General features: G+C 35.1%; 1 protein-coding gene across 1 annotated transcript in view; it reads right to left on the bottom strand.

Annotated features, from left to right (window-relative positions):
• Positions 1-12811, bottom strand: part of LOC123244874 (death-associated protein kinase 2-like) — a 19330-nt gene extending 6519 nt beyond the window's left edge. Inside the window, exons 1-3 of the mRNA XM_044673518.1 lie at positions 12750-12811; positions 10837-11058; positions 10196-10334 (exon numbers count right to left, since the gene is read on the bottom strand). Of these exons, the coding sequence (XP_044529453.1) occupies positions 10196-10334; positions 10837-11058; positions 12750-12811 (423 nt within the window). The remainder of the gene's footprint in view (positions 1-10195; positions 10335-10836; positions 11059-12749) is intronic.
• Between the last annotated feature and the right edge of the window lie 461 nt (positions 12812-13272).

Genomic DNA, 13272 nt, shown 5'->3' on the forward strand with positions numbered 1-13272 from the left:
ACACACACACACACACACACACACACACACACACACACACACACACACACACACACACGGTGTGGGGTGTGAATGAAAAACCCTTGCATCATATAATCATATTAAAGCAAAACAAATTCCTACATTGGACATGTCCAAAAATATGTTTATCATTCTGCTTTCTCAATCTATCACCTCTCTGTCATTAAGTGAACAGTATTGTTCATTATTAATCCTCTGGAATCAAAACTGATCATTACCTTAATCAGAATTCTTAAGTCTTTCAGAATTAGTCATTTTTACAATATTGGTGTTGAAACATTATAAATTGTTTTCCTGGTTCTACTCACCTTACCCTGCATCAACTCAAATAAGTCTTCTCAAGTATCACAAACTATACACTTCATTGTTTATTACAGAACAATAGTATTTCTTTACATTCATATAACAGTTTGTTGAGCCATTCCCCAATTGATGGATACCCACATTAGTTTCCATTTCATTGCTGTTGCCAAAAAGTTGGTATATTTTTGTACATATAAGACCTTTCACTCTTTCTTTGATCTCTTTGAGGTATTCTGGATCTAAGTTTCTAAACAATCAAATAGAGCATAATTTCAAATTGCTTTCTAGAACGGCTAGACAAATTCCACCAACAGCGAATCAATGGTGTTTTTCCATAACTCTTCCAACATTTTTTTTTTGGTCAATCTGATGGGAATGAAGTATAGACTCAGAGTTGCTTTCATTTGTGATTTGGAGCATTTTTCCATACGCCTATAAATAGCTTGAGTTTCTTTGAGAAGTCTGTTCATATCCTTTGACCATTTATCAATTGGGAATGACTAATTCTTATAAATTCAAATCAGTTATTTATTTATCTTGAAAATTAAACTATCTAAAACTTACTACAAAGATTATTTCCCCAATTATCTGTTTTCCTTCTAGATTTGGCTGTATTAGACTTGTTTGTGCAAAACCTTTTTAATTTTATGTAATGTAAATTGTCTATCTTTTGTGATCCTCTCTCTCCTCCCCTAATCCATAGGTCTGAAATGTAATTTCTTTGTTGTTCCTCTAATTTGTCATTTGTATCTTGATCCCATGGCACATTTGGAACTTATCATGGTACATGTGTGAGGTATGGTCTAGATAGCATTTCTGCCATACTGCTATCCAGTTTCCCCAGCAGTTATTTGCCAACCTGTGAGTCCTTACCCCAATAGTTTATTGGGTTCACTGAACATTCCTTTTTACTGATCAATCTATTTTTAAAACCAGCACCAAACTGTTTCAATTATTACTATTCTGAAGTATAATTTGAAATCTGCTACTGCTGGATCCCCTTCCTTCCCACTTTTCCTCACTATTTCCCTTGAGATCCTTAACCTTTTGTTCCTCCAGACTATTTTATAGTTTTTTCTAGTTCTATTAAAGTAATATAACTATTGTAAAATAATGGTAGTTTGTTATGCAATGAATAAGTAAATTAATTTAAGCAATACTATTATTTTATAGTGTTTCTTTCAGTTTAACCTTGAACAATTAATATTTCTCCAATTGTTTATGAATATATTTTTGCAAATGTTTTTAGTTAAGATTCACATAATCCTTATATGTCAGTAGTTAAACTTCCAAGTATTTTATACATTCTGTAGTTATTTTAAATAGAATTTATCTTTTGCTTCCTGCTAGATTATATTATATAGAAAGGCTAATGATTTGTGAGGATTTCTTTTTTAACCTGCAACTTTGTTGAAATTATTTCAATTAATTTTCAGTTGACTCTCTAGGCTTCTTTAAGTATAGTATCATATCTCCTGCAAAAAGCAATAATTTTATTTCTTCTTTGCCTAGACATGTTCCCTAAATTTCTTTTATATCTATCATCTATAGTTCTATATGTTTATATATATGTTTACCTATATGTTTATAGTTATCATCTATAGTTCTATGTTAAATAGAAGTGATGACAATGAACACTCGTCTTTCACTTCTGATCTTAATGGAAAGAATTCTAGAATTTATCTTCATTACATATATAATGCTAGATATATATTATTTGTCATGTTAAGGAAAGGTTCAGTTATTCCTTCAGTTACTAGGGTTGTCTTTTTTTTTTTTTGAGAAATAAGTATTGTATTCTGCCAAGAAAGCTTTTATTGGCAATGAAGTTATTTTTGCTTTTTTAAATTAATATGGCAAATTATGTTCAGCATTTTCCTAATATGAAACCAACACTGAATTCCTAGTATGAAGTCGATCTGATAATAGTGTTATCAACTTTGTGATATAACATTGTAGCCTCTTTGCTAGTATTTTATTTTAAAATTTTGTCTCAATGTTCATTAGGAATATTAGTCTATAGTTTTCTTTGTTTTGACTCTCTCTAGTTTAGGAATCAAGATAATGTTTGCATCATAGAAGGAAGTTGATAGGATTCCTTCTTTTGCTTTGTTTTGTTTTTGCAAATAATTTGCATATTAATGGAATTGTTCTTTCTTTAATAGACTGTTATTTAATTAATATTCTTCAATGACTTTTATCTAACATAATTTTTATTATGTTGTATTTAATATTCTTCAATGAAACTTTTATCTAACATAATTTTTATCATGTTGTAGTTGAGCAAAGAATATGTTTAATATTATTGTTTTTCTGCATTTGTGATGCCTTAATGCCCTGATGGACAATTTTTGTAGAAGTATTATGAATAGCTGAGAAATGTTTATTTTTTTATTCCCATTCAATAATTAACAGAAATCTATCACTTCCAATTTTTAAAAAATTCTATTCAGGTTCTTAACTTATTTACCTTTTTGTTTGAACTGCCTAACTCTCTGAGGAGTATATTGAGATCCACCATTATTGTAGTTTTATTGTATATTTCTCACTCTGATTCCTTTAGCTTTTCCTATGCCAGTTGGTACACATATGTTAAATACAGAAATAATTTGGGGTTTTTTGGTACCTTTCAACAAAAGTAGTTTCCATGTTTATCTCTTTTTTTTTTCCTAATTATGCTGTGGCCTTGTCTGAAATCATGACTGCTATTCCTACTTTTTATAGTTCAGCTGAAGAATAATGTAGTTTTGTCCCACTGATTTATTTTTAACTCTTTATGTTTCAAGTGTGTTTCTTGTAAACATATTTGATTCTGCTTTCTATTCCATTCTGCTATCCTTTTCTATTTTATGGGTGTGTCCATCCCATTCACATTTACAGTTATGATTGTTGTTTATTTCCTTCCATACTATTCTTATATTTTTTCCTTTCTTTGCTCCACCAATCTTGCTTTATTTTACAACCTCTTTCTTTCTTAATTGCTCTTCATGATTCCCTTGTCTCCCAAGTTTAGGATTTGTTTTTGACTAAAACCTACCCAAATCTATCCTCTTTCTTATATATCCCCTTTCCCTTTCTCTTGCCTCATATTTCTCTGTCAAGCTGAAAAAACTATATGTGTTCTACTCTTTTAACCAGTTCAGATAAAAATGAGTTTCAAGAATCATCTCCTCCCAGACTCATTCCTCTACTTTTGTATAGATTTCAATGTGCACAACCTGATTAGGTGAAATAAGTTCCTCAATGGCTTTCTTCTTTCAAATCATCAAAACCTGGCAAAACTATTCCTAATCTCTCTATTTCATTTGATTCCTTCTACATTTGGCAACATTTGGGTTCTGAAGGGATTCTTGCATCATTCCCTATCCCCATTATTAAGTAAACAGTTTCTCTTTATAAAATCTTTCTGATCAGTTTTATTTGCCTTCTTAAAAGTTTCTCTTGACTCTTATATTCTTATTTTTAAGTTTCTATTTCACTCTAGTCTTTCTAGTCTATTTCACTCTAGTCTTTCTTCCTCAAGATTTCTTGGAACTCCTATATTTCTTTGTAGGTAATTTCCCCCTTTTATATAATTATGCTATTTTGCCAAGTGTGTCATTCTTGGTTATAGATCATTATCTTTTGCCTTTTGGAGACTATAGCATCTTGGTTCTTCAATTTTTTTTCTCTTTGCTGCCAGTATTTTTTCTTTGATATGGATCCTTCACATTTTGGCAATCATATCCCTGAAGTTTCCATTTGGGGATTTCTTTCAGGAAGTAACTTATGGATTCTTTATGTCTTCACCTTGCCTTCTTGTTTGAATACACTTGAGCAATTTCATTGTATAATTTCTTGAAATTCAGGATATTTTTTTGATGGTGCCTTTGAATTAGTTCAGTAATTCTTAAGTTATTTCTCCTTGATCTATTTTCCAGTTCATTTGTTTTTGCTATGAGACATCTTACATTTCCTTCTTTTTAATCTTTTGATTTTAATATTTCTTCTTGTATCCTAGAGTCACCAACTTCTATTTGGTCTCTTCTAACTTTTACAAAATCTTGGCTTTTTACAAAATACTTGGCTAAGATTTTTTACCTCTTGTATTAAGCCAATTCTCTTTATAAGTCTTTTCCATAGCTTCCATTTCTTTTCTAATTCTTTTCTCTATCACTTTTATTTCATTTCTAACCAATCTTGTGAGAAAACTACTTCCTTTTGAGGTTATGCTTGTAGATATTTTGAAGTTATTCTCCTCTTCTGAATTTATTTCTTGGGTATTTCTGGCATCATGATAACTTTGTCTTTGTCTTTTTTTTCCTATTTGGGGCTTTAAGGTCTCCCCTCCTCTGGAAAGCAAACTGAGGTCTTTTCCTTTATTCCAGAGTCTAAAGTCACCCATCTTCCAGTATTGAGGCCTTTTTCTTCCTGGTAACCCATACTAAGACTTTTTTCTTTGGAGCTGTGCTGAGGCTCTTTTCCTCACCCTAGTGGCTAAGACCAATGTCCCTCCTTCTCTGGTGATCCAATTTTGAGCAATGGCATCAAGGGGGTGAATCACATGATAATCACCAATGAGCCAAGTGGTAAGGAGAAGAGCTGATGAGCTATACTGCTTCCTTCTACTCTTCTACTGTTATCTATTTCTTTTTTAAATCTAAGTTGGTTTATGAGTTCTATCTGTAACCAAAAAGTTCTATCTGTAACCAAAAGGTTCTCTTTAGGCTGCTCCCCCTTTTCTTCTTCATCAAAATAGTTTCTGTCTTACGAATTTCATTCTTGCAAGCATCTTGCCCTTCTTGGGCTTATGTCACCAGATAGATTTTAAGTTAAAGATTTCTACCAACCCTTTCTCTGAAAGTTTTAAATGTCTGACCCAAATATAGGGTATGTAATATTAGATTATCCCCAGTTTTCCTCTCCTTTCTTATCACAAATTCTCATACAATGATCATACATTCCCCAAGGATCTAATTTCTACTTCACTAACCATTTCTTCCTTCTTAGTCAGAATCAGGTAGCACATGTAAGTTCCCTATATTGCTTTCTCTACTTTTTGTAGATTGAAATTTTCATTAAGACAGCCTAAGAATTTATCGGCTGCTCTATTTTTGAAACATACGTAATGAAGTCTTCTATCACTCTATCACTACTATGTCATGCATCCAAGTTAAGTTTATCATTTGATTCCTAAATTCCATAGATAAAATAAATAAGACAATGGAATACTAGTAAGACAATATTACTTCTGTTTCTTCCTCTGTTTATCTTTATTCGGATACTCTCAAAGGTATGCCTACCTCTTCTATCATTTCATAATATAAGCATATTCTTTTTTTTTTAAGTAATCCTTACCTTCCACCTTAGAATCAATACTATGTATTGTTGAACCTAGAACCTCCCATCTCTAGGCCTGGCTCTCAATTCACTAAGCATGCATTCTTAATATATAATGCCACCGTCATTTACTTATATACTCTTATTCAATGCTTAGCAAATACCTGGTTCACAATAAATGTTTACTGAATGAACAAATGAATAAGGCATATTTTACTGTAGAAAGCTTGGTGTGAGACCCAATTAAGCAAGATTATACCAGATCAAATACATTTAAAGATGAAGGACAACATAAGAAAAATAGATCAAATCTGTTAGCATTTCAAACAATTTTCCTCATCAATGACAGTGACATCATAGGTATAAAGCTAGAAGAGATATCAATGGCATCTGTTTCAATCCTCTCATTTTACAGATAAGGAACTGAGACCCAGGGAGGTTAAGTGTCTTACAATCAGTCAGGATTTGTTTCATTCACTATATCATACTGCCTCCTTAATACAACAAGCACCTTAAGATAGATGCCTGAGGCACAAGGAGATTAAGTGGCATACCTAGGGTCACACAACCATTATATATAAGAACTAGGACCTTACAGCAAATCTTCCTTTCTATCTACTATGCCATGATTTATATCTTTAGACTCTAACATTTCAGTCTCTAGTGTACTTTAAAAAAAAAAAAAGGAAATGGGAAAGGGAATGGGAATGGCACTAAACTAAGACAGATGGAAAAGAATAGTGTAGACTAGGCCAAGTATCGATAAAGGAAGTTTATACTGGAGGAGACCCAGTTTTGAGGGGATTGAGGTATTAATTCTCAAGCTATCTGAAGATATTGTCAAGAAGGGAAGATATCAAACAATCGGGGGTGGGTGGGAATCATAGATGGTATTACTACCCCAAAATGGTCACTGAGAGGACAGCAATAACTATTAACCTAAATACCCAGTTTCTCATCTCTATAAAATTTTAGGAGAATGATCTACATATAGATCAAAGGTTTCCTTGATGAATATATTAGAAGAGAACAAGTAGGTTATTGCAAACAATACTTTATTATAAGGCACATCTTCAAAGTAATGCAATTGACTAAAAAGTGAACAAAAAACAAGATCCCACTGTGCTTATTGTTTGTTGACTATTTTAAATAAAAGCATTTGATTCAGTAGATCAAATTGCAACCTTAAAGGCTCTATTCTAACAACATGTTGATTCCTTGATAGGCGCAACAATAGAGAATTCTGTTTGATAATGCTGATTATCAATATCAAGCAAGACATAAAAAAGGGAGACATATGCTCACCAAAGGTGTTTGCGACTGTCATGGAAGATGTCTAGTGCAGAATCCAAATGGAAAAGGTATTCCCTATAGATTGTTAGGTCCTCCAGATGCTCCTGTTGGAGGATTACAGGATCATAGATTTAGAACTGGAAGGGACATTAAAGGTCATCTAGTCCAACCCACTCATGCTATTGTGCTGCTTCTATCCAGCCCTGGATATACCACAGAGCTACCTAAATGAGATCTACAAACACTCACAAGCACAGACTAACAATCCACATAGGAAAAGTTAAGTGGATGAAATAGGCAGTTGAACAGAGCTTATTGATTTGATTCATCAACATATATATCTGGACAAACACTAAAAATAATGAGCTGAACCTAAAACTGAACTGGAGGAAGACTGAACTAGATTGCTTTTGGGAAACTGCAACATTTCTACAATCCCAAATTGCTCCCTGAAACAAAAATCCATTTTTAAACCTCAATATTCTTTCAATGATGCTCTGAGATTGAAAATCATGGATCACCAGATTGTAGCATATTACCAATGTTTACTTTCATGAAAAAAGTGGCATAAAATATATCATTCAGGAGATATATGTTCAGAAACAAGGGGGCTAGTAATATATCAGAAGCAAAAGATAACAGAAGAACTTTTGGCCCTGGAAGAGATGAAGAAATGCACCTTCCCCATTTCTTTAGAGAGGTAGGATTACAGGTGCAGAATGCTGTCAGACATAGCCACTCTATCGTTCATTTTGCTCGATTCTTTTTCTTTGTTATAAGGGAAGGTTCACTAGGTGTTTAAGAGCACATATTTCTGAAAATGACATTGATTTTAAAAACAAAAGGCATCAATAAAACTTTTTTTTAAAAGATGGACATCCTAAGTGGCACACTGGTACTCATATAATGTTTGAAGAGCTAGAAGAAGGCCTCCAACATGTAGGGTAGACCTCCCATGAAGGACTTTATGGAACAACATGGACAAGAGTCACATAAGATAAGAAGGCATAATTGTTGTTCAGTCTGAACACTGGAAGAACATTAATAAGATCATAGATTGATTGAAGTATTAGAAAAATATATTCCTTTCCATAGTCCCATATTACAGCCATAAATCCCATCCCAACAAGACTCAGTAATATTTCTTATAAGAGCAAATAGACTTCCTTACATTAGTTTTTCTAGCTCCCTTTTTTTTTTAACCCATACATTATATATTTGTATTTAGACTTCAGAAGCCATGGGTTTTATTTGCTGGCCCTTTTCTTGTATTTGTCTGCTATGCACTAGTGGAGCTCTGTACTGGATAGTAGGCATTTAATAACGCTTGTTTGCTTAACTCCTATGTTGCAGCTGCTATTCTGTCATAACTGATTTATATGTAGGCTGTTTTCTCTCACTCCTCAGTTTAAAAGCCTTTTTGATCAGATTTCAAAGACTCTAGTCTATATTTTACCAGCAGACTTCAATTGTATACCATCCCATACTAAGAGTACATTTTTTCTTTATCTTAAAGCATAATCCAGAAATCTCATTTTAAATACCATCTTATACAGTATCTTATTTAGATATCATAGATGAATCTTCTTCCTCTTCTAAAATCCCTAGATTTCTCATTCCCACACCGTTGCTCATGTTGCTCTCTCTTTCTGGAGTACCCTTCTCTGTCATTTTCACCAAATTCCTAAGCATTTGTAAAGACTCAGAATAACGTAATCTCAGGGTAGAAAAGGACCTCAGAGGACATATAGTCCAACTCATATCTGAACAGGAATCACTTCTGCAACTTTCCCAATATGTGATCATTTAGCTTTCTTTTAAAAAAAGAAATCTATTATCTCCCAAGGCAGCCTATTTCATATTCAGAGTTCTAGTTCTTAAAAAGTTTCTCCCTTTATTAAACCCAAATCTGCCTCTTAGCAACTTATACCCAGTTCAGATATTCTTCCATAAAGCCTGCCTTAATTACTTTCTGCAAAGTAAGGCTTCCTTCTTCTGTATTTCTACAGCACTCAGCTTATAAACCATTTACATCATAAATCATATCATATCATAATAATATATATTATGTATAATAATATATATGATCACTTATCACACATAGCCTAGTATTATACATATGTCTTCATTGCCTAGATAATATATCATAACCTATATGATAATTATTAAGCACCTAATATATGCAAGGCAATGTGACAGAATGTTAAGTTGTCATGAATCTTAGAGATTCTTTAGTCTAGGAATTCTTAACCTGGGGCCTGTGGACAGATTTAAATGGTTCTATGAACTTGGATGGGGAAGAAATTAAATCTCTAATTCTACTAGCCTCCAGATTCAAATTTAGCATTTCCTTCATATTTTTTTTAAATTATTCTGGGAATGGATCTATAGGTTTCACTGGACTTCCATAGGCTATAGTCACCAGACTATGACACAAAAAAGGTTAAGAATCCCTGTTCTAATTCAACTGGATTCTAAAACAAATTCCAGGCAAGGACTATATCTTGGCATCTATTGTTTTCCCTTAAATACAACAGGTGTTCAAAAATTCAACTGGACATTTTCTTAAGCAGTTCCTACTATGTGCAAAGTATTGTACTAAGTAAGGAGATACAAAGATGAAAAATAATAATCCCTTCCCTCAAAGAGTTTATAATTCCCTGGGAGGGAAGGTTATGCATACTGATATGTACACCAATAAGTACAGTCCAGGATAAAGCACTACAGGGCAAAGGAGAAATGTGACAAAGTGATCTAAAAATATGGAGGGAAAAACATGACTTTTCACTGGAAGATCAGGGAAGGTAACATGAAAGAGATGGGAAATGAAGCTGAATCTTGAAAAAAGACTGAGGAGAAATGGAGTTCCTTCTCTCTCATGAACAACAAAGGAGGAAATGAAAGAACAAGATCAAGGATCTAATATCAAGGAATCAATAATAGATCACTTGAACAAGAATTTAAGATGGTATGAAAGGAAATAATGTTCTTGGAAAGGTAATTGGTTCTAGATGGTAGAAAATCTTCTATGTTACTCTGAGGAACTTGTATCTAATCCTATAAATAATATTTAGGTGACCTCTAAGGTCCTTTCCAATTCTAAGTCTATGGTCCTATGAGCCCAGAAGGAAGTCACTGAACGTTTCTGAACAGGAAAGTGACATGAATGAATGAATGTTGAACTTTTTAACTTAAGAGACAAGGGTTCCTAATCCAAGACACTTATAATACTATATATGTGGTCACCAGGAGTCACTACCTTGAGGTCAAAGTGGGCGATGTTCAAGGAATGCATATAAGCCAATGCGTCCAAGATCTGTATCAGGAAGTCTGAGGCTTGAGGCTCTGATAATGACTCCTTCTCAGCCACAGAGTCAAATAATTCGCCTCCCTCGACCCTGCAAGAAGAATGAATCTAGGTAGGCAGCAAACTAGATTTCACAAGGCCTCCTCAGGCCCCCAATATTCTATGATTTTATAATTATAGTTTTTTAATAATGTTTATAATTTTATTTGAAAACCAGGATTCCAGATGACCTCCAAGACCTAGTCATTTCTAATTTTTCTTTAAGCTTCCCTATGTTCCTTTAATTCCTTTGACTTCCTTGGAATATTCCCAGATCCAGATCCCTCCCCTCTTCAAATCACTAGAACTTTCTTCCAAGAACTCCCTTTATTCTCTCACCTCAAAACCTCTCAATCCCTATTCTCTCCTTTACTGACAAACCCCCAGTACTGGATTCAAAATTTACCAGGATTCCAATTCCAAGAGCCTCTTCACTTCCTCCAACTCTCAGGGAGCCTATTATCTCCTCAGGCCCTTAAGTTCCCTTAGCCCTCAGGCTTCCATCCCCCATTTGAGGAAGCATGTCTCCCACACCCACCCCAAAGGACACTCACAGTTCCAACACCAGCACCATCTGGAGCTGGCAGACAAACAGGTCATGCAACTTCATGATGTGAGGGTGTCGCAGCTGCTGCAGGATGTCCACTTCTTGACGTGCCACCTTACGGTCTAACCCTAATCGGCTCCCTTTCTTCCTCCGTATTTTGATGAATTTGGCCGCAAAATATGTCCCTGAGGACCGTTCCAGGCAGCGACGGACTGTCGAAAATTGCCCACTGAAGGAGTAAGAGGGGGTGGGGCAAGAGACACCAAAGTGGTCTAATCAATGTTCCTCAAATGTATCCTTGGGTTTTCTTGCCTTTGCTCATGCAGTTCCCTCTATAACCATCAAAAAACCTCTATCCATCCTTCAAGGCCCAATTTAGATGCCACCTCCTTCATTCAGACTTCCTGACTTTTCCTAGCAAAAATTTGCCCTTCCCTCCACTCAATTCCTTTATGATTTTTGTTGTTAACACTCACAAGGCACTTGTGTACTGCCCTGTATTACAGTTATTTGTACATGTCTTACTTATGGCAGCTACTAACTTGAGGTTCCTTGAGAGCTGGGATCATGTTTTATGCATCTGATAGTGAACTAGTAGTCAATCAAGAGGTCAGATATTTATAGCTTGGTTTGCCACTAACTAGTTGTGTGACCTTGGGGAACTCACTTAAATCTTTTGGGTCTCTTTCAGTTTTGTTTTTTCTCTTTTCAGTTTTGATGTGCTACCTTTCTATAAGCTTTTCAACTACAGAGTATAATGAGCTCAGGAATCAATTCAACAAACTTTAAGCACCTACTATAGGTGAACTATTATGCTTAGACATTGATTTACTTATTGAATAAATAAATGCACAAAGTGGTACCACACAACCTCCTAAAGGTCACCACAAAATGCAGCTAAGCAGGTTGAAGAGGGCAATCTGGGGTCTAGGTTCTTAAGTCTTAATCACTTCAAAGCACCTATTTTGGAAAAAGAAAAGATTTTAATATCTGGATGTCCAGATAGATTTGGGAGGAGAAGGAGAAAGGTCAAGGTTCTGGCCCCAACAGAGCCATATCAAACTAACAAATAGTCATTTACTGTCTACTGAGTAACCTTGTGCAAAGGACCTGCTGTAGATTAGAGGTTTAGGGTCAAGAAGACCCTATCAGAAGAGAATTTCTAAGATCTAATCCTTCATTCTCCAACAATCACTCATAATTCAATCAACAAACTGATTGTCCACAATCCTTCAATAGAATCTTTGGGGGATATAAAGACATATAAGACATAATAATCCTGTCTTAAAGATTCTTTCCATCTGTTGGAGAACTATCATACCATATTATAACAAGTGTCTGAATCTATGAGATTATATAGAAAAATAATTATTCATTGAAATATTTGTAACAATCGTGACTTTTAATAAAATTAATTTCTTGCAAACACCTTGATAAATTTTTTGAACAATTTTTACACATACAAAAATATAACTAAAATAAGGCAGTATATGATAAGTACCAAAGGAGCTTTGTAGAAGATAAGTTTTCTAGGAAAGCAAAGAAATGAAAAGTTAACTTCAAGCTGAGATGATAAAGAAACATGGAACCTGAACTGGTTCAAAATGATTGTCTTGGTTAAGTTGAGAGTGGTTAGGGATAAGGAAGGACATTCACTCATTCATTCATTTCAGATGTGGGGGTCAGCCTAAGTAAAAATCAAATTCAAAAATGAGTATGGCATTTCCACAGGGCAATGAGTAGCTCACTGAGTGGAATAGAGGGTAGGAGAGTGTGGTATGTGATAAAGCCAGAAGAATAAGGAGACAACAACCAGGCAAGGGTCACCTATATAGAACCTAAGAAGCTGGGCTTCCAGCCAGGAAGCCAGACATCCTCTTTGGTCCAGGGACAGGGCACCAGCCTCAAAGCCCATTTCACCTGCCCAGCTCATCCTGCAGCTCATACAGCTCCTCCACATTGCCTGCATGGTCTAGGGCCATGGTACCAGGGATCCAGTCCACAAGCACTGACTGCTTCTGTCATGGACTCTCCAGCATCCTTCAGACTGCCCAGCTCAGCCTGAGGAGAAAGAGTACAACTTGCCCACAGTCCCAAACACTAATGCACAAGTAAAAACAAACAAGAAACAAATACAGGGAAATAAAATGGACACAGTGATGGATTTTTAACCCTAGTTCAACTGGGATCCTGGGGATAGGCAACATTGCCAGAAGGCCTGGGGAACCTGATGGCTAACCTCCATGGTTAAAAGGGAGACTTCAGAGGTCTCTTGGAGCTAGGAACAGATTGGCTGGCACTACCCACACAAGCAGGAAGAAAGGCAACTCCCTGGGGGAGTTGGATCCTCTCTCCAAACTGCCCTGTCCCCACCACATTTAACCTCAAATGGTCCCTTCTGCTCTAAAACTAGGAAGTTAGGATGCCCTCCAAAGTACTCTTC

This window comes from Gracilinanus agilis, chromosome 4, assembly GCF_016433145.1.
Source record: "Gracilinanus agilis isolate LMUSP501 chromosome 4, AgileGrace, whole genome shotgun sequence".
Lineage (NCBI taxonomy): Eukaryota > Metazoa > Chordata > Mammalia > Didelphimorphia > Didelphidae > Gracilinanus > Gracilinanus agilis.